Here is a 22574-nt window from a genome sequence, read left to right on the forward strand (position 1 = left end):
GTAATATGTTGTCTATAGCAAGGAATTAGAGTTTGTAGAGAGGAGTAAAATGTATAAGAGCATACTTCTACCCATTTATTTATTTATTTATTTCATATGGCATAACAGAAGGCAGCATTGTTGCATAAAAATCACAGAAACAATATATAAAAATGTATAAAATATAGGACATTGGGACAATAAATTATTTAAAAAACACGCAATACAATTGATGAATAAAATTATGAATAAATTAAATTATGTAGGAGCAGTTACTGACGTATCTAAGCCTATGGCCAGATATCTAGATCATTTAGCCATTGGACAGCAGTACCCTCAAGATGATGTAGTTCTTGCAGGGAGCCAGGAAACCTTCTGAGGGGACATTCCATGGCAACGTGATGTAAAGTTTGCGGGATGTTCCCACAGTCACAGTTAGGATTGTCAACCAGCCCCCATTTGTGTTTCCAATATCGGCACCTCCTGTGATTAGTTCGAATCCGTTTAAGCGCAGTCCAATTTTTCCTTGGGAAATCAAAGCCATAAGGGCGTTGTGCTAGATCAGACACTAAAGTAAACATGTCTGGGTTAGAAGTTGCCCACTTCTGATGCCATGCTGTCTCAATGTCAAAGTTTTTTCTAACTAATTGCTGTCCAAGTTTCCACAGCAGGTTCCGAGATTTAAGTCTAAATATTTGACCGTGGCAATCCTTGTGTATAGGTAATAATCAATTTGCCTAGCATTTCTGCCACTCCCTTTTTAAGACAAGCTGTCTTCTAAGATGTGGGGGTGGTATGTTGGATAGTACCAGTAGCCATTCTGAAGGCATCAATTTAATGGTTCCTGATATTAGCCTCATAGTGTGGTTAAGCTGGGTTTTTTTCTACCTACTTGATTATACACCAGAGAAAGTTGAATGTATCAGGAGAAACGAAAGAAAGTTGAATGCAGTGGGAATGTAGATCACAGGGAATTTCTGGAACCTGCGTATCAAGTTCAAACAAGATTTTAATCTTATCATAGTCTGAATCAGGTGGTAGTGGTGAGGTGTTTGGATATACAGATAGCCCTTGCTTAGCAACCCCAATTGGGATTGGCAACTCTGTCGCTAAGTGCCGCAGTTGCTAAGTGGAAAATCATGTGACCGCAACGGACTTATGACCTCACTTCCCCTTCAGTTGTTAAGCAAATCATCACAGTCATTAAGCAAAACATAACATGACTGTGACCTACAATTTAACTTCTGCATTCTCCATTAACTCTGCTTGTCACAAGCCAATTGCGAAGCAGACAGATGTTGATCATGTGACTGCAGAATGCTGTGATGGTCATAAATGCACCCTGGTTGTGAAGTGCCTGAATGTCAATCAAGTGACCGTGGGACATGAAGATTGGTCACAAAGTTATTTTTTTTTACACCGTCATAACTTCAAACAATTGTTAAATGAGGCAGTCAGTCAGTAAGTATGTATGAATATGACATGTATGAATATGACAATATTTTGCAGCTTTCCAGGCAAACAACTATCTAGGAATACGCCAGGAAGAATGAATGATCTTTCCTGAACTTCCTTTTAGGGTTGTAAAAAAGCATGTAATTTAATCAAATCTAAGATATTACAAGTCAAGGGATAAGACCTTTTTCCTGTATCCTGCAATTTTCTTCCTATCCTTGGACAGTGGATTAAGGAAACATTATGATCCTGAAACTGCCACCAGTTTCTTAATTAATTCTTAATTTGATTATGTGCCATCAAGTCAGTGTTGATTCTTAGCAACCATATAGATTATTTCCATGACAATCTATACCCAACCTGGTCTTTCAGGTCTTCCAGTGGTGCACCCATCACTGCTATAATTGAGTCCATCCACCTTGCTGCTGGTCATCCTATTGTCTTTCCTTCCACCTTTCCTAGCATTATAGAGAGGTAGGTCTTTGCACAGTGTGCCCAAAGTATGATAATTTGAGTCTGGTCATTTGTGCCTTATTGTGAGAACTTTGGGCTGATTTGTTCAATGTTCCATATGTTTGTTTTCTTGGCTATTCATGGTATTCCCAGGTGTCTTCACCAACACCAAAGTTTAATTCTTAATTGTATTATGTTAGCTAAAACCCTATTTTTGTTGGAAATCCCAGTAGTCCTCAAAGTAAAAATCTGTTTAGAAAACTATTTGGTTTTTACTTCTGTATGTAATTAAGAACTAGAGAATGAATTGGGGGGGATTTTCACCAAAGTACAACTAGATTTTCAGTTAGAAATGAGAATGGATATGTCTTGGATCAAGCTATCTTACTGCCAGAAGTCTCATTTATTCCAAGAATTTGGAATATTTTTGAAGGGTTTTGAATTTTGAATTTGTTTTTGAAGAGTTTTGGATTTACTGTGGTTGCGGTTGCCAAAAAGATGTTTTCCTGGAAAGACATTTATATGCCAAATACCAAAGCTGGTTTGATGGAATTGGTCAATTCTCAGCTGTTTTTCAGCCTCAAGGAAAGACTGGACAATATCGTTCCGTGTGATGAAGGTTCAATTCATTGTTTTAAAAACTGAGCTGCAGCAATGACTGTATAAGTATGTTGTATGTGTACTGTTGTATATAGCTTGTTTTTCTGTTCATTTGTTCTAATTGCATTTTTAATACCTTGTTTTGTCTCACTTGCATTTATATTTTTCCCTTTTCCTACTTGCAGTTGTATGTATATCTGTAGGCACTTAACTGTATGTAGTAAAACAAGGGGAAGGTCAGGAATGAATGGACGACGACCGAGTGTGGGTTGAATATAAAAGCAAGACACCAATAAGATAGTAACACTTTAGCTATAAAGACACCTCATGAGGACCGATTTAGAAAAGAACGTAAGAAAGAGACACCCATCCCACGCTAGCCCTAAAATTTAGCCTCCACGCGATAAATTCTCCACGCTGCGGCCTGCTCGGAATTATATTCTCTAATCACAACGAGGCTCGACATGAATGAGATCAGTCTCCGCCAATAGGAGCCAGAGAAGCAGACTCCACCGGAAGAGGCGTTCGCCACATGGGCGCACGGAGCGATTTAATGACCATTATCTTCCTCTGTTGGGGGAATTTACCTCGGCTTACGCTTCTTTTGAAAAGAAAACAACGCGAGATCAAGCGCCATGTGTTCCACGAAGCATCCAATAGCAATCCTACGTTGTATTAATTAGCCAATAGCTGCTCCTCGGGGCGGGGCTGTTGTGTGGGTGGGTCCGACGGAAGCTGGGAAGGCTGAGTCTTGCCGGGCCCAGTACAGTTTTTGTTGGCGCAGCTTTGGGAGCGTTATGGAGGCTTCCGCTTCTTTTTTATCCTTCGCTGCCGGCCCCTTCTATTGGATCGGAGTGCTGGTCGTCGGCTACTACTTCTTTAGTATGCTTTTTAAGTTAGTAGGCACCATCCGCCTGTGGCTGCTGGACAACTCGGCGATCCTGGACCCGTACCGGGGCACCTGGGCAGGTGAGTCCATTCCCTTCTTTGCCCGACGCTTCCCGCCCTGCTTCTGGTCTGGGTTGCTGTTGTGCGCCTTTTAATTTTGCAAGGCTGCCCCACGGAGCAACTGGCGCCTTTTCTTTTCTGTGATCCTTTTTATTTCACCGCTTTAAGTTAATCGCCGGTTTTGTCATCGAGCCCTGTTTCTTTTTTAAATCGCACCTAAGCTTTCCTCTCCTCCCTAGGGGCCTTTGGCTTGTCTAACGCACCTGTGTGATGCTTGGGGTTCCCAGTTTGGAGCTCATACGTCTTCCTCTTGCTGTTTGACAGGAATCGAGAACGGTGTGCGCTCAAGGTCACTGATTGTTCATTAGTTCTTCCACATGTTCTTTTCTATTGGACTTTGCATTTGGTGGCACACGAGGAGAAAGAGGGCTGCGTCTTATCTGAAAACGGCTTTCACCCTTTTTAGTGTAGTGGCTGCTTTTGGCTCTATCTTTCTGAATAGTATTGGTTATGGATGGGAGCTATAGCTGTAGTGCTAAAAACATAATCTTAAAATTCTGTACCATTGTATTGATTGAAAGAAATAGAAATCCACTCGTTTTCTGAATTGCATATCAAAGGGATTCGGGGCTGGCTATCACTTTTCTTTTAATCTCTTTTCTAGATCTAGTTCAGTGTTTCTCAACCTTGGCAGCCTGAAGATGTGTGGACTTCAGCTCTGGGAAAACTGGAAGTTGAAGTCCACATCTTCAAAGTGCCAAGGTCGAGAAACACTGATATAGTTAATTAAGCTTACATTAGGAGTTTTATTACTGATAGACTGGAATTCTCAGAGCTAAATCCTTCCTGTTCTTACAGTCCTTGACAAGGTTAAAACTCTATATTATGCCCTACTTTAATATAACTCACATACATTCAAAATATTGTATATGTTCTATTTAAAAAAATAGTATGTACGATAATGGGAATGTAAGCAAAAACAAATGCTGAGTGTTACATTGTCATGGAACAGGTACAGACTGCATTGTGTAACTTTTACTCTTTCCCACAGTTGGCTTTTCCTTTAAAGGAGGTTGTCTTTTAACCACTCATAGTGTATGAGTTGAGGTGTAACTCCTACACCTAAATACATAAATATATTTACAAAATGTATTGTTACATGGGATCTTTTTCATCTTTAAAGTAATTTTGCTTTAATAAGAGAGTACTTGTCATGACTGAAAATAATTTGCAAAGTTGGTAAACTATGTTGCACAAGTTTAAATTCTTTAAATAAGAGAGTGATGTGAATTGTTATATATTACAGGGAAACTCCACTTGCCTATATTTTTGTTAACACTCTGGAGGAACACTATCATGTTAATCATGGAAAAAGCATTGTACTCCATCTTAAACACATTTTTATTTAGATTTTTATATCCCGCTTTTATTACTTTTATAAATAACTCAAGGTGGGGAACATACCTAATACTCCCTCCTCCTCCTATTTTCCCCACAGCAACAACCCTGTAAGGTGAGTTGGGCTGAGAGAGAGGGACTGGCCCAAGGCCACCCAGCTGACTTTCATGCCTAAGGCAGGACTAGAACTCACAGACTCCTGGTTTCTAGCCTGGTGCCTTAACCACTAGACCAAACTGGTACTACCCTGTTTCTTCTTTATCTACATAATTTAGCACATTTTTTTTCACCTATGACACAGTTTTCCTTTCTCCACTGGTTTTTACTCTATCTGTCAGTTCTTCCTGAACATATCAAAAGTCTCACAGAGGTGAGATTAAGCACCTCACTAAATTTTGGATCCTTCTGGAATGAAAGCATTGGCCAGCTATAAGCTGTTGCCCAGGGGATGCCCAAATGTGTTAACAGCACATTCTTTGAGGAAGCTCCTTTCATGTCCCCCATAACAAGATCCAGAGATACTGTGAATGAACGGGGCTATCCGGTAGCCTCTGCCCTTTCTGACTGTGGAGACATGCAGACAACAGTACATATGTACACTTGTCCTTTGTGCCTTGATCAGTGCATGTTTGAGAACCTCATGACAGCACGACAGAATGCAATTAATGTTGCCAGTTTCTGGGCAAGATCTGTTTAACTTTTATATATTTTAACTTTTATATTTTAAATTCTATGTTTTACAGTATGCCTTATTTTAATTGTGATGCTTCTGACACGAATAAATACATCAAAAGTCTTGGTCTGTGAAATCAAAAAGATAAACAAAAACAGAATTTGTTTCCCAGCATTGTTCAAAATTACTCTCAGTAACACTTCCTTGCAATATTTTCCTGATACATGATATTGAGAGGTGTACTGCTTTTCAACCATAGAGATTACATCTAAGTAATTCATTATTTTTATAAGTCTCTGTCCTATTCTCCCCTTTAAGCCTTCCAAATATTCATATTAGTTGTCCTTTTCTGTATTTTTCTAGTTTTGGAATATCTTTTGTTGGAATAAGGTGACAAGAATTTTAGGCAGTATTTCAGTTATGGCTGTATGTTAAACTTATATACCAGTTATATTTTGCTGTACTTTCAATTAATTTTCTAAAATGATGTTTGCCCATTTAACTGTCATTTCGTATTTTTATATTTTTATATGAATCTAAAATAAATTCAAGAACTGCAGGTCATATCTAGTTTTGTGAACTAGATTTTCTTGATGGGTATGCATTTTAAATTTAAATTTTTATCTTCTATGTTTTTAATAATTTTTAAAAAAATCTTTGTGAGGTACCATGAACACCAGGATGGCTTCCACAAAATGAGTGTCTCTCATTTTTTTATCCTTCCTCTATCCAGATCATTATAAATTAGTTTTCTTTCCCTCCCCCGTTCTATAGTATTCATGTTTGTCTTTGTCCATCGCTGGACATCTCTACATCTGAGCCGTAGCGTTTTTCTTTCAATATTCAGTATTCATTTGCTCTTTTTCCATTTCTTTCTTATCTTTGTTTTTCTTCTTCCTCTGTCATAGCAATACAGAGTCTTGGATTCAGAGAGATGGCTAGCCTTCAGTAGTGAGAATCTAGAGTAAAATATATAATATTTAGCCCAAAAAGAGTAGGGGCAAGACCTCCATACAAAAGTGCCTTTGTTATGCAAAATTTTAATGGATGCATTTGGAAGAAGAAAATGGCACAGCACATGTTAAAATAACTTGGTGCTTCTACAAAAGATTTATAAAGTTTCAAAATATACACTCTGTAGGAACTACTTGCATCAGTGATTTGTGGATATTGTTAAGGGTACATTATTAAAAACAAAAAAAATAGCTCTGTTTTCTCAGCAGTGACCTGTTCTTTTCATTAATGTGCAGTATCTGTTTTTTTTAAGTGAAGCTCATGCATGTCTGGGCCTCCTTGATAAGTTCTACCTAGAAGTTACACAGTGCAGAACCAAAATGGATGAATGTGAACATTCACAGAAATTTATCATTTTGGTGATGTGCTCAACAGATGCTTTACATATTTGGTTTCCAGTTAAGGGAATTTGAAATTGGCAAACCATGTTGTTTTTAGTCAAAGAATATGAATTGTGTTTTGTGCCTTAAGCTGTGTATGTAATCTCATGGTTGCGTGTTCTAGATGAGCAGTGCAGAGTGAAATCAATCATTTATCTGAATTAATGGTTCCATCTCTGCCAGCCGGTAAATTAAAATATAGCGGGGATGCCCTTTTGAGGTGTCTATATTTGTCAGCAATTTGCTGTGATTTGAGAGATAACATTCTTGGTACAAGCACCCCAGTTATGGAATTTCCTCCTTGGTCAGCTCAAAGTATATTTCTTAGCTAAGACTTTTGATAAAATGTCTGCTGTGTTTGGTGATAATTCTCCTGCAATTCAAATTATTTACAATTTTAACATATAGAAGTATTTTCCCAAAACTGGATGGGATCTGATTAATAGTTCAATAGGAGATTACTGGAAAATACCAAGGTAGTAGATTAGAATGGGAATAATAAAAAAAAAGTCCCAGAAGAAGGCAATGACTAATCACTTCTGTACTGATGTAAAGAAAACTACATGCTCATGTAGTCACCAGTAGTCAAGCTCTACTCAAATGAGATTTTATTTTATTATTGTACTACTATGTATCTTTTTATTTAAGTTTTTGTAAATAATATTTACCAGCATAACAGCATCCCTGCCGACATCCATATGACTCCTATCCTGAGGGTGTTCTGTAAGTCCTTGAAAACTTGCTCCCAGACTTGGGAGTAGGATGGTTGCTGAGCCTCTGTTAATTTTGGGTGGGTATTGTATTCCAGATGTTTGTGATATTTTTCTTTTGTTTTTAATTGTTTGTGATTTTTAATATGTAAGCAACTCAGAGTTGTTTGGGTTCAGGCAGCCTCTAAATCTAATAAAATACATAATTTTAATGAATTGTTGAGTGTCATCATCATATCGCTAGTCCATATCCCTGCTTTGAGGGCTGCCTCAGGGCTCTACTCTCTCCCTGCTTCTTTTTAATATCTACATGAAGCCACTGGATGAAGGGTGAGGTATCATCAATATGCAGATGATACGCAGTTATACATCTCTGTCACTGGCTGTCCAAGTGAAGCTTTTGAGATTCTGTCCCAGTGTCTGAGTTGGGAAAAACAGGTTGCAGCTTAACCTTGCCAAGACTGTGTTTATGGGTTTTGGGTTCCTTAGATCTAAATTTCAGGGAGTTGGAGTGTTTCCATCTTTGGTTCTGGATGAGGTGGCACTACCCCATTCAGGCTTGGTATGCAAGCTGGGGGGTCTTCTGGACTCACAGCTTCTGCTCAAAGAGCAGAAGCTGTGGCTAGCGGGGCTTTTGCACAATGTCTTGTGACCCAGTTGCACCCATCCCTAGACTGGGAGGCCCTCCTCATGGTCACTCATGCCTTAGTCACTTCCTAATTGAGAGAATATTGAGAGCTACATATACCAAATGTGGGGAAAAAATTAGTCATGGAGATTTTTTTTTAAAAGTTACACATTTTTAAAGTGCCCATGATAAACAATGGAAATAATAGTGAAGCGTTTTTAAAAAAAAATCTAACCTGCCTGGGTAACTATAGAACTGAACACAGCCAGAGAATTGCACAAATAATATAAAACTGAATTTAGCAATGAAATAATAGCAGCAGGTTAATTTCAATACCATCCATGGACAACATTCTCCCCTGATGTTTGGATAGCTCTGGCCCCGCTGGACCTCTCTAAGGCCCTGCGCACATGATTCTTACCCCAGGCACTGGGCTAGAACTTGGGATGAACCTGTCCAGAATGAAAGGGCGATACTGTGTTTGGATTTGGCTATTCTGTTTCCTTTCATTTTGTTATTCTATTATTCTGTTCCCTGGTTCCTGATCTTTGCTGTGTGCTGTTTTCAGTTCTTTTGTTTTCATGCTTCTCTACCACTGTAAGCTGCTCATAGTTGCTTTGCAAGTTGGATGGCCATATAAATAAAAGAGGCAGGCAGGTAGATGAATAGCTGTGCTTTTTCTAGTTATTTTCTTTTAAAGCCTTATTTATTTTCATCAGAATATAGTTAAAATACAAAACAGTAAATACAGTAAAGATAGAAGAATAGCATTAAAAGAAAAAAGACACAAACTCTGGTGTTAAGTACCAGCAGTACATGAGTTTATAAAAAATTTCCTTTAGATTATAATTTAATGTAAATTTTAAACCTTTTGTCCACATTTTTCCCATTGTTCCATCATAATGTTAAACCCAAAATTTCTAGCCCATTTAACCATACACTCTTTGACTTGTTCATCCTCCAAATGCATTTGTAACAGCATCTTATACAATTTGGTAATAATACGTTCATCATTCATACAAAGTTGAGTCTCAAGGCAAGTTATTTCATTTACAAATCTATAATCCTTTTATCCAACTTAAAACATTCAAATGGTTGCATATAAATAAATCCATGACATGGAAGACCTTCTGTCTCTAATTTTTCTCTTGTCTTAAACATAGGTTTAATAAATCTTTGTATTTTAACCACTTCGTTTCTCCCACATTTTCTCTTCTAGCAAATGCTTTCTGGGCTCTTTTCTAGTTATTTTCTTGAGACTTTTAATGGGCATCCACAGTGGATTTTTTTTTTTGCATTTGGCAGCTCATTTGCCAAGCTCAAACAAACAAACAAACAAACAAATGAAGTAATTTGTGCATTTGCTAACCTGAAAGTTCAACAGCATGGTAATACATTCTGAAATGCAGGTGCACACTTTTGCATTTGGCAGTCTAATTGAAAACAGAATGGGGAGCACACAACTATGAACTCTAATTTCTATAATAACGGATTTAAAACAATATTGAACTTATGTCTCAGGCAGGCAGAGGTATGTATTTAACTTTCCCTCCCCATCCCCCTTTTGCTCACCAACTTCCAGTGTGCACATTCAGTCTTAACCAGAAGATCTATCCATAGTGACATGTATAGTTAGTTTCCTTTTAACAATAAAATGTTTGTATGCTGATCTAGGGTGAACAAAAACTCATAGCTGGTAAGCAAAGGCTGATTTTTTTTCTTGGGTAGTGGGAGATATGCACAGGTGTTTCAAGCATTGACAAAATGTGAAATTCCAGATTTCCAAATTAATTAATGGCCTTAATTAAAATAACCACTAAAAGTGGTATAATTCCTCAAAGCAAAGAGCAATTCTCTTGGCCATTAGCAATAGCTAACCATCACAGCATCTTGGTGCATCTTTCCTTCCTGTACAGTTCTTGTTGACTAGACAGCATTTCCTAATTAGTAACTAGGCTTTAAAAACATAGGATGAAAGGAATCAGCAATGGCTCTAAGAGTATAATTTGTGAACATGTCTTTAATAAATGGACAGCTGTGATAGCTGGTTTTTTAAACTGTTGTTAAGTTCCCCAAAGAGATGTACAAGAAAAGTGCTATTGCCTGATGTTTTTGTTACAAATCCATCCTCTTTCGATGTATTCTAGTAGATCTCCTAAGTAACGCCTTGGACAAATTTAACTAGAAGCAGTCTTGAGGTAATGATTTTCTAATACTGGGAACTACAAATGTGATGCATGTGGAAGATAAACTAAGAAATGTGCATTTGCTGGTTACCCAGCAGTTCCTCTAAATCCCTTAGGCGGTTTTTATGAGGAAACTTGAAGACGACCAGTGTAATAAAGAAACCATTGTATGTCCAATGGCAAAATATTTTGTTTTGAATTTAATTATTCCTGTAAGAATATACGTTCAGGGGTCAGCAACCTGGTGCACATGGGCATTACTCATGATACCCACATATGGCATCTTTGAGACTTCCCATGAAAAAAAACACACCAGAATTTTGTAAAATGTCAAGGCTTAAATGCTGAAATAGAGTATTTGGTCATGCTTAAAAGTAATTTTATTTCAATTTTTTGATTCACCTGTGCAAAAACATATGATAGCATCTCACATCTGAAAAGGTTATTAACCCTGTTGTAGAAAAATGCTTTTAGAGTGTATTGCTACCTCTTCTGGCTAATTTGTGAACTGACTTTACAATTTCTACCTATACAGAAGTAGTGTTCTTTAGAAACTATTGCCTTCTGTGTAGATTTTCAACCAAACAGAACAGAAAACTGATATTTTATAACATATCTCTAATTAGGAATTGCCTCTGAACAATATTGAAAAAAAATCAGTGTGAATTATAAAAAAATATATTGTAACTAGTTTGTGTTCTCTCATAGCTTCCCACTTAATTAGCCCCAATTAGCCAACTTGCTTTGATATTTTTTATTTTTGAAATAGTCAATTTTTTTGACAGACTTTTTACTCCATATGGAAGAAAATTCAAGGGAATAATTTGCTCTGCAGATAGATCTCATGTCTGCTTTGGTGATAAGCAGAGATACAAGCAAAATTTCCTGATAGAGACTTATAAAAGGCTCATCTTAAAGAAGAAATGATGTTTCTAAAGTGCATTCTGATCTGCATTTTGACTTAGCACTTGGGACATCGGGTTTAAATCACAGTTTATTCATGGAACTCACTTTTGGCCAATAACTGTTTTTAAGCTTAGTTAATAACCAAAATTGTTGGTAGGGTATATATTATTATTTATTAACTTATCATCTAGCAATGATGACAGCTCTAACTGCCACAGATGTAGAGCTCATTTTGGGTCTGGACAGCTGAGTTTTAAGGAACATCCCACTTAATCTCCTCAAAATAACATACTCTGTACATGTATATATTTGTATTGCCATGTGTGTCTAACGTCTTTTACGATTTTTCTGTTTACTTCTTTTCTGTTGGCACTTTTGTACTTAAATTTCTTAATTAATGAAACAAGATCTTATTGTATTGGACATGAATGCACAAAAGCATAGCATAAGGACAGGTATTTGCAATAGAAGAGAATATATGTAGCTCAGGGTTGAACTGTGGAGTCCGTGGTGCTCTCTGATCTTGGTTTTTTGCTTGCAGATGTTTCATTGCCAGACTAGGAAACATCATCAGTGTGAGTGAGTGTGGTGTTTGCTCCCTGTTTATATACAGTAGCTTGCCCTGCCAGTGTTGGTGGGGGTGTGGTTTTCTCACACTAACCAAGTGCTTCATTACCAAAGCAACAACCCGACCTCCCACAGGAATGTTATTCAGATGAGTACAAATGCACTGCAGCAACCCAGAACAACAGAAAAAGGAAACAGACTGCCTATACAATGTTTTCCAATAAAATGGATACCCATGCAACTTTATCAAAAAGTGCTTGACTACTCAACCCACTACAGCACAACCAACACAAGCCATGAAAAGGATAACACTGCCATACATCAGAAACATCTCAGAAACAGCCAACAGACTGTTACAACCACGCAGCATCACCATAGCACATAAACCAACCAAAGCTCTCCAAAACATCTTAAGTAACCCAAAAGACCCAGTAGCCCAAGAAGAAAAACCAGGAGTCATCTACAACACACAGTGCAAGGACTGTAGCAGCCACTATGTAGGACAGACAGGCAGGAGACTAGCAGAGCGCATCCACAAACACCAACTAGCAGTCAGAAGACACAATAAAACTCTTTAATCTCACAACTCATGGACAGACTCAACTATAGTTTCAACTGGGAAACTCTTGAGCATCCTAGACTAAGCTAAATGCAAAAATGCTAGAGAATTCCTGGAAGCTTGGCATTCAGAGAAATCAGTCATCAATAGACACATAGAGGTAAGCCACATTTATGCACCATTCAAAGGAGAATAAAAAAGCTAAGAAGGAAACATCAACCAACACCCAGATAAGAAGGGATTAACACCAAACAAGCAGAAAACAATGCTCTCATCAAGGAGCTACCAAGGAGAAAACCATACCCCCACCAACACTGGCAGGGCAAGGTCCTGTGTATAAATAGGGAGCAAACCACACACCCAACTAGTACTGATGATGTTACCTAGTCGGTAATGAAATGTCTGCAAGCAAATAACCAAGCTCAGAGAGCACCGAGGACCCCAGAAGTATTTTCCACTGCATCTGGAGTCTACTAAAACAAGGTCTGTCAAGTCAAGTGTTTATTGTATGAGGAATCACTAAATGCATATACCTGGTATGTGGGTAGGGTTTTCATGCCTTGGACTGCTTTTCTGGTGATAAATTTAAGAAGCAAAAACTGAAATAATTCTATAGTGTCATCTTTTGGCCATTCATTGTTAAGGCATATGGCTATAGGTTTCAGCCCTTCTCCAGCACACTTACAGTAGAAGACAATCCAGTCTCATGAAAGAAGCAAAATGAAACATTATTAAAAAGTATTTTTAAAAACCCAACCTGTTTAAATATACCTTTAAATATCCAAAATGTGAATGTTCAGTGGTGAGGGAGATCAGTTACAGAGCTGTTGAGATTTCAGGCAAACAGCAACTTGATTTAAAAAGGGAATTTACAGTACAGAAGAAAATGTAATACCTCCAGCAGACACAAGACGCCACTGCTCTACTGCAGATGAGTGTTCTGCGAGCACCAAAGGAAACATACTGGTGAGATTTCTGGTTTATTGCAGATCAAAAAAGATTCCACATTAAGGGAGAGAGAGCACCTCATGCCCAGCCTGAAGAACGGAAAGGCTGAGAATGCATACAGATTTGTAAGTGGTACAGAGAAAGAAAAGACAGGAGTTTCAAGCACAAGCACCATAAAACAGAAATTAAAGTAATGTAGCTTCCTTGCTAGACTTACCTAATTCTACAGGAATAGCAGTTTTCTGAAACAGATATTTTCATCTGCTTCAAATTATTTGGACTTCACCTTCAATAACTTTTACAGAAAATACGCATGAATTTTTGCACTTCTACTTATAAAATAATTGAATGGGGTAGGTTAGAAATTTGTACAAATAAAGACTATATATAAACAAAGTATATATTCTGTATCTTGATCTTCAGCTGCCCTTTTAGTGCTTTCTCCTGCCAGAGGTTGGCAACCATCAATACTATTTGTTTTCTTGTTTTCTATCTAAAACATGGATACTTTGTTTTTGCCAAACTGCATACATAGATTTTTCAAACACATGTCATCTTCTATTACTGTGTTTCCCTTGAATCTTTCCTTGTATAGTTAACTGAAATAGTTGGTATTCCTGATTGAGTATCGTGTGTCCTATGCATTCCAAATTCTTTCGCATGTTCTGTATCATTGCCTGTTCTATGGAGGACCATTTCATTTTGTACATATTCAGCCCATCATATTTTAAAGTAATCATTTGTAAATCCACATTTCAAAACCTGTTCTTCTGATGGTTGTTTGAGTCATTGTCCATGCTTTGCTCCATACAAAAAAATGGTCATAATAGCAGGCAATCCACCAACGGACTTTCAATCTTAAATGTCACCAGCAAACAAGCAAGTTTACTTATTTTTCGAAGTATGTTCAACTCTGGTCCTTATTTCCATGTGTGATCCTGTTTGTCAATCAAAATACAGCCAAGGTATTTATATTATTGCACCCTCTGAACTTGTTTTGCATCTACACTGAACACATACATAGTTTAGATACATTTCACTAAGGAGAAGCTTACTTCTTAAATGGTTCTCTGTGTGATGTGCAAAATCTTTCTCTTAAGTGAAATAAATCTAAAGTATTTGTTCGGATGGACGCAGAATTCATACATTGAAATTCAGCATGGAAAACATCTATGATAATTTTTGCTTTATATACAGTTTTTTCTTAATCCATTCAGTCATGTCCAATTCTCTGAGACTGCCTGGACAACTCCCTGCAGTTTTCTTGGCAAGGTTTTTCAGAAGTGGTTTGCCATTGCTTCCTTCCTAGGGCTGGGAGAGTGACTGGCCCAAGGTCACCCAGCTGCTTTGTGTCTAAGGTGGGACTAGAACTCACAGTTTCCTGGTTTCTCTCCTGATGCCTTTAACCACTACACCAAACTGGCTCTGTTTATATACAGTACTGAAGCTTTTAATTTTTCTAAAAACATAGTATGCAGTATGAAAATGACAAAAACAACTTGTTTCACATAGGAAGACATTGCATAACTATATAAACTACTTTTAATTTTACTTTTGGAAGAGACCTTATAGCTCTTGCTTCATTTTATCTAAAAACAGAGCTACAATAAACCTACACATTCATTCATGCAATAATGACTTTTTAAAGCGTGAATAAATATGATCGATTTAAATAATTTTAGTGAAGACTTTGCATTTTCAGGTTTAAAAAGTGATAGAATTCCAGATTCTAGAATTTAAGCATAGTTCTGGATTGATGGGCTGAAATGTGGATCATGTTCTTTATAATATTGGCATTATTTACAGATTATTTCTCTGGTAAAATTTAAACTAAACATATGCCTAATGTATTGGTATTTTAACTTATTGTATATTCTTTCCAGTGGCAAATAAAAGTATACAATAACCTTTTTTCTCTCTCACCTTCACTGTACAAGTATGGGACAAGCATATTAGCAAGGAATTACATTGGTATTCTGGCAGTGTAGCTAAGCCAGACAGGTCTGCAGCACACTAGTCTATTTTTAGACTGTGGCTTGCCATTTTTATCCAGTGAAAATACTCATCAGTGTCTAGGTGACAGGCTATCAGTTTCTGTAAATGTGTCAGAAACCACTTTTTTTCATCTTTCTTCCTATCTTTCTATTTTGCTTTGCAGTGTTCAGCTCAAGGTAGAGGGGCAGATTACTTTAGATTTCAATTCATGCACTAAACTCCCCAATTCACAGTTCTCTAACGTCATGCGTTTCATTCATCTTTTTCTATTCACAGCTGTTTACGCATCTCTGCTTATTGTCTATAATGGTTGAATTGTTCTACTGCTCAAGCACTAAAGGCATGGGAGGGGCAAATTAATCAATTTAGATGCCTCTGCTATAATTCGCAATTGAATTTCTTTCCACACATGCATCAACACAGCCACAAAATATGCTGAAGTTAAATCTGTGTCAATGTCTGTAAATAAGGGGTTTTGCTTTTGCCCCGAAGTGTATTTGAATGGTAGGTACTGTATGTGCAACTGTTTAAGTTGAACTAGTTGGGCTTTACCTGTGAGACTAGGTTCATATTTCTGCTTGGGAATGATGTTTCAAGATAGCCCTGAGCAAATCACAGCCATGGTTTCTTACTGACTGTGGTAGTGATAAATTAACCATAATACAGGTTAATTTAGTGAATGCCTGTGGCACCTTTTTGCATGCTAAATGTATTGCTTTGATGTTTCTATATATAAAACATAGGATATTAAGATCAAATAATGGAATTACTCTCTAATGTGTGCATATATATTAACAGGAATTCTTAGATATGTATATATTGGGGTTAAACTTAACTTGAATACAAATTACCATTACTGAGCCATGACATAGTCATATTTCTGTACTTGATATGTGGTTAACTATAGATTGATCCATAGCAATAGTAGTTACCTAGTCAAATGTTTAATGCAGTCCTCTTGAATCTCTCAAATAAGATGAAAATTGACTAGCCAGGAGTTTTCAGTTTTCTTCAGGCTAAAGAACCCGTTAGCTTAAAAAAAAGAATTCTGGAACCCCCCCAATCAAGAGGCAAAGCTCTAGTGATAGAAAATTGGTAATAAAATGAAAAGTAAACTGTTTTAAATGCAAAATTAGCATTTCCAATGTACAAAAAATAAAACATTAATTCTGCAATTATTTGAGAAGTTAAAATTTTAATCAAATAAATAATTACTTTGGACATTTTTCTTGTTTCACAAAAATGTACGAAATGGCATTTTTTTTCTCATGGAGTTCTGCACATTTTCTTTTGGAATATTCAGGGCTTATTTTACAGGTTGAAATGCTTGGTTTCCAGAGGTCTTCATAATTTTGCAAGATTCAGATTACTCTTACCTAATACTTGCTCATGTTCAGTGTATAGTTCATTTGGTTCATCTTTTTGCTAGTCCATGCAAAACTAAAGTTGATAAAGCTCTTTTCATATTTCCATTTCTTACTTGGGCTTGAGCCTAATTATCAAAATGTGTGCCATAAGAAGCAGTAGCAATACTAGCAGCCCTGGAATTTGTTTCACCTTTTTGTTTCTGCTTTTTTTCAGTACCATCTGCAATTCTACCAGTTTGTAGCCAATGATCCATATCTGGGAAAATATTTATTAAGCCTAATCAAGAAACAAAATAAAAATAATATGCATATACTCAGGAGTATATATCTAGGATAGGTATTGATGGCATGGCTTTTTTTCCATTGGGAATGCATGGCTGAAGCCACTTAAACTCTCATTTTTCTCTTGCTTGTCCGCCATTTAAACACAGTCCTCGTGTATGTTTACTCCAGAAGAGGTCGCACTCCAAAGGGACTTGAGGCGCACATGCACTGCAGCTGAGCAGCGCAATCCTAAGTGAGTGAGATGGGCGGGGACAAAATTCGAAATATAAATAAATAAAATTAATTCCCACACAACTCAGTGGGGCTCATTTCTAAGTGGATGTGCACAGGATGCCATTTTGATTATTAAGTAGATCTCTTCATGGCATGCACATACCATAATACAAACACTGTCTGCAGTATGGAAAGTAAAGAGGAAGGGAGGGACTCACCATGAGTTAAAAATGTTTCTCGGAGTTTGGAAACAGGCAAGGACTTGGGTTTTGTGTGTGGGCTTATGGTGAGGGAAAAACAGCCAGTCACCTCCTGTGTGAAGGAGCGCTTGCAAACACTGGGGATGTACAGCAAGGGAGGGGAAGAGCAGCCTTGAGCTCTTCGAGGAGCTGAACAGATGTCTGGAGTGCGTTTGAGGTCATTTAGAACAGGGGTGGGTAGTCCAAAGGTCTTAGACTGCATTCTCTATGACTGGTGGTAGTGGTTTGGGCTCATGAGAATTAGGGTTCAGAATCTGGAGATTTTATTTGTGATTTGGAGCAGCAGGTTTTACGTTTTTCAGGCAGTTGAACTTGTTAATCTTTTTGAAAAAAAGATAGAACCCCTGATTAAAAGGCAAAGCTCTAGTGATAGAAAATTGGCTGCTTTTAAATGAACTTTTTTTTTTCTCTTACTATAGTCTTTCACAGAATCCCATCAAGTTCTCACGAAATCTTAGGGGTCTGCAGAATGTACTTTGAAAAATCCTGATTTAGTGTAACATTCAGTAACTGATGGCCTGCAAATGAAATGAAATATTTAGGACAGGAATGGGGAATTTCTGGCCTCCAGATGTGAATCTAATTCCCAGCATCTCTCATTATCGACCATGTTTGCAGAGAATTATAATTCAATAATGTCTGGATGCCAATTTCCCTTTTTCTGCTTTGATAATGTTATATCTAGTACCGTTTGCCCCCACTCTCCCTTAAAATGGAATACTTTCTTTGTTATGTCCCAAAGCCACCTATATGTTGCTGGGTGTTCTGGCATGTTAGTTTTTTCTACATACAATGTTCTGTTTTGTCACAAGCTGTATGTACCCTTTGAGTGACTACATGGTTCATTTGTTGGAAGATGGTATGCATATGCTGCATTGAATTCCATTTAGGCTCATGCCATTTTTCCTGTAGAGCTAGCATCCAGATATTAGTGTGCTGCACTGGGTTTTCTCCGTTTTACCAAGTTCTGTAATGCCTAATATATACAAGTACATGTCTTTAAAAAGTAGTCCAACTTCCCACCTTGGTTTGTTGACTTGTAGCGTTAGCATTGAAACACTAATAGATGGTGTTACAAATCAAATGTCTCAGCCATGTATTTCCACACTGACATTCAGGACATATGTTTTAACTTAAACCATATTCCTTTAACATTGGCAGTAGAGCACCTTGACAAAGTGACAGTTCTGCTACTTCCTTTAAAAGAAAATTGATTTAGTTAAAACAAAAGAATTTTAAAAATGGTCAAATGATTTACTTGAGATTTAGACCACTATATGATAAGGGATTGGCTCAAATTTAGCAAATAAGTGCAGATGGTACAGATTAGACCTAAAGCAGTGAGAAAGATTTGATTACTGTTTGAGTCATTGTTATACAAGCCAAGCAGTGATCATACATATTCTGAATTCTCTGGTGGTGGACCAAACAATTTAGCAGTGCCAGTGATTAGAGTTAAGCTGATTAAGAAGCTAAGACCATTGGGAGCTACAGAAACAGAATGAAAGAGATATCTTTTGTCTCCTAAGTAAGGAAGTGAAGCAGTTTGTCCCTTGTATGCTATACCTATGGCTACATTAAGGGTAAGGTCACATTCATAAAGGAAAGCTGTTAGGAGATCAGGGATATCATAAGCATATACATTTTATAATGGCATTACTTTGTCTCATTCTAACTTTACTTCATAGTTATTTATAATCTCTTTTTCACTGCGATAATTTAAAAGCGCTTCAGCAAAGGATCGTTACCTTGTCATGGTGCTGGAGCTTGAGCACCTCAATGATGCCATGAGCTAAACCGTGAAGGGCCACCCAAGACGGGAAGGTCATGACAGAGAGGTCAGACTAAATGCGATCCCTGGGGAAGGTAATGGCAACCCACCTCAGTATTCTTGCCGTGAAAACTAAATGGATCAGTACAACCAGAGATATGTCGGTATACCATCAGAAGATGAGACCCCCAGGTCGGAAGATGGTCAAAATGCTACTGGGGAGGAACAGAGGATGAGCTCAACTAGCCCCAGACGTGATGACGCAGCTAGCTCAAAGCCGAAAGGACGGCTAGCGGCCGACGGTGCTGGTGGTGAACGGCGAATCCGATGTTCTAAGGATCAACACACCATTGGAACCTGGAATGTAAGATCTATGAGCCAGGGCAAATTGGATGTGGTTATTGGTGAGATGTCAAGATTAAAGATAGACATTCTGGGCGTCAGTGAACTGAAATGGACTGGAATAGGCCACTTCACATCAAATGACCACCAGATCTACTGCTGCGGACAAGAGGACCACAGAAGAAATGGAGTAGCCTTCATAATTAATAGTAAAGTGGCTAAAGCAGTGCTTGGATACAACCCAAAAAACAACAGAATGATCTCAATTCGAATTCAGGGCAAGCCATCTAACATCACAGTGATCCAAATATATGCCCCAACCACAAATGCTGAAGAAGCTGAAGTAGAGCAGTTCTATGAGGATCTGCAGCACCTACTGGACAACACGCCTAAAAGAGATGTTATTTTCATCACAGGAGACTGGAATGCTAAGGTGGGCAGTCAAATGACACCTCGAATTACAGGTAAGTATGGCCTGGGAGAACAAAATGAAGCAGGACATAGGCTGATAGAATTTTGCCAAGACAATTCACTCTGCATAACAAACACTCTCTTCCAACAACCTAAGAGACGGCTTTATACATGGACTTCCCCAGATGAACAACACCGAAATCAGATTGATTACATCCTTTGCAGCCAAAGGTGGCGGACATCTGTACAGTCGGTAAAAACAAGGCCTGGAGCTGACTGTAGTTCAGATCACGAACTTCTTCTTGCACAATTTAGGATCAGACTAAAGAGATTAGGGAAGACCCACAGAGCAGCTAGATATGAGCTCACTAATATTCCTAAGGAATATGCAGTGGAGGTGAAGAATAGATTTAAGGGACTGGACTTAGTAGATAGGGTCCCGGAAGAACTCTGGACAGAAGTTGGCAGCATTGTTCAGGAGGCGGCAACAAAATACATCCCAAAGAAAGAGAAAACCAAGAAGGCAAAATGGCTGTCTGCTGAGACACTAGAAGTAGCCCAAGAAAGAAGGAAAGCAAAAGGCAACAGTGATAGGGGGAGATATGCCAGATTAAATGCAAAATTCCAGAGGTTAGCCAGAAGAGATAAGGAATTATTTTTAAACAAGCAATGCGTGGAAGTGGAAGAAGACAATAGAATAGGAAGGACAAGAGACCTCTTCCAGAAAATTAGAAACATCGGAGGTAAATTCCAGGCCAAAATGGGTATGATCAAAAACAAAGATGGCAAGGACCTAACAGAAGGAGAAGAGATCAAGAAAAGGTGGCAAGAATATACAGAAGACCTGTATAGGAAGGATAACAATATCGGGGATAGCTTTGATGGTGTGGTTAGTGAGCTAGAGCCAGACATCCTGAAGAGTGAGGTTGAATGGGCCTTAAGAAGCATTGCTAATAACAAGGCAGCAAGAGATGATGGCATCCCAGCTGAACTGTTCAAAATCTTGCAAGATGATGCTGTCAAGGTAATGTATGCTATATGCCAGCAAATTTGGAAAACACAAGAATGGCCATCAGATTGGAAAAAATCAACTTATATCCCCATACCAAAAAAGGGAAACACTAAAGAATGTTCAAACTATCGAAGAGTGGCACTCATTTCACATGCCAGTAAGGTAATGCTCAAGATCCCGCAAGGTAGACTTCAGCAGTTCATGGAGCGAGAATTGCCAGATGTACAAGCTGGGTTTAGAAAAGGCAGAGGAACTAGAGACCAAATTGCCAATATCTGCTGGATAATGGAAAAAGCCAGGGAGTTTCAGAAAAACATATATTTCTGTTTTATTGACTATTCTAAAGCCTTTGACTGTGTGGACCATAACAAATTGTGGCAAGTTCTTAGTGGTATGGGGATACCAAGTCATCTTGTATGCCTCCTGAAGAATCTGTATAACGACCAAGTAGCAACAGTAAGAACAGACCACGGAACAACAGACTGGTTTAAGGTTGGGAAAGGAGTACGGCAGGGCTGTATACTCTCACCCTACCTATTCAACTTGTATGCAGAACACATCATGCGACAAGCTGGCCTTGAGGAATCCAAGGCTGGAGTTAAAATCTCTGGAAGAAACATTAACAATCTCAGATATGCAGATGATACCACTTTGATGGCTGAAAGTGAAGAGGAACTGAGGAGCCTTATGATGAAGATGAAAGAAGAAAGTGCAAAAGCTGGTTTGCAGCTAAACCTCAAAAAAAACCAAGATTATGGCAACCAGCTTGATTGATAACTGGCAAATAGAGGGAGAAAATGTAGAAGCAGTGAAAGACTTTGTATTCCTAGGTGCAAAGATTACTGCAGATGCTGACTGCAGTCAGGAAATCAGAAGATGCTTAATCCTTGGAAGAAGAGCAATGACAAATCTCGATAAAATAGTTAAGAGCAGAGACATCACACTGACAACAAAGGCCCGCATAGTTAAAGCAATGGTGTTCCCTGTAGTAACATATGGCTGCGAGAGCTGGACCATAAGGAAGGCTGAGCGAAGGAAGATCGATGCTTTTGAACTGTGGTGTTGGAGGAAAATTCTGAGAGTGCCTTGGACTGCAAGAAGATCAAACCAGTCCATCCTCCAGGAAATAAAGCCAGACTGCTCACTTGAGGGAATGATATTAAAGACAAAACTGAAATACTTTGGCCACATAATGAGAAGACAGGACACCCTGGAGAAGATGCTGATGCTAGGGAGAGTTGAAGGCAAAAGGGGCCAACCAAGGGCAAGATGGATGGATGATATTCTAGAGGTGACGGACTCGTCCCTGGGGGAGCTGGGGGTGTTGACGACCGACAGGAAGCTCTGGCGTGGGCTGGTCCATGAAGTCACGAAGAGTCGGAAGCGACTAAACGAATAAACAACAACAAAATTTAAAAGCGAGTACCCCATTGGCTGTATGTTGCCCCTAGCATCTGTAGAACCTCCCAGAGTGAGCACAGCTAGATTTTTCTACTTTTTTTGCTGCAAAAAAT

The 22574-nt window shown here is 38.3% G+C and overlaps 1 protein-coding gene across 1 annotated transcript in view; it reads left to right on the plus strand.

Moving 5' to 3' along the window:
• The first annotated feature begins 3227 nt into the window (after window positions 1–3227).
• HSD17B12 (hydroxysteroid 17-beta dehydrogenase 12) overlaps window positions 3228–22574 on the plus strand; it is an 83320-nt gene continuing 63973 nt past the window's right edge. Inside the window, exon 1 of the mRNA XM_063289633.1 lies at window positions 3228–3456. Within this exon, the coding sequence (XP_063145703.1) occupies window positions 3285–3456 (172 nt within the window). The 5' untranslated portion in view covers window positions 3228–3284. The remainder of the gene's footprint in view (window positions 3457–22574) is intronic.

The sequence above is a fragment of the Candoia aspera genome, chromosome 1, assembly GCF_035149785.1.
Source record: "Candoia aspera isolate rCanAsp1 chromosome 1, rCanAsp1.hap2, whole genome shotgun sequence".
Taxonomy (NCBI): domain Eukaryota; kingdom Metazoa; phylum Chordata; class Lepidosauria; order Squamata; family Boidae; genus Candoia; species Candoia aspera.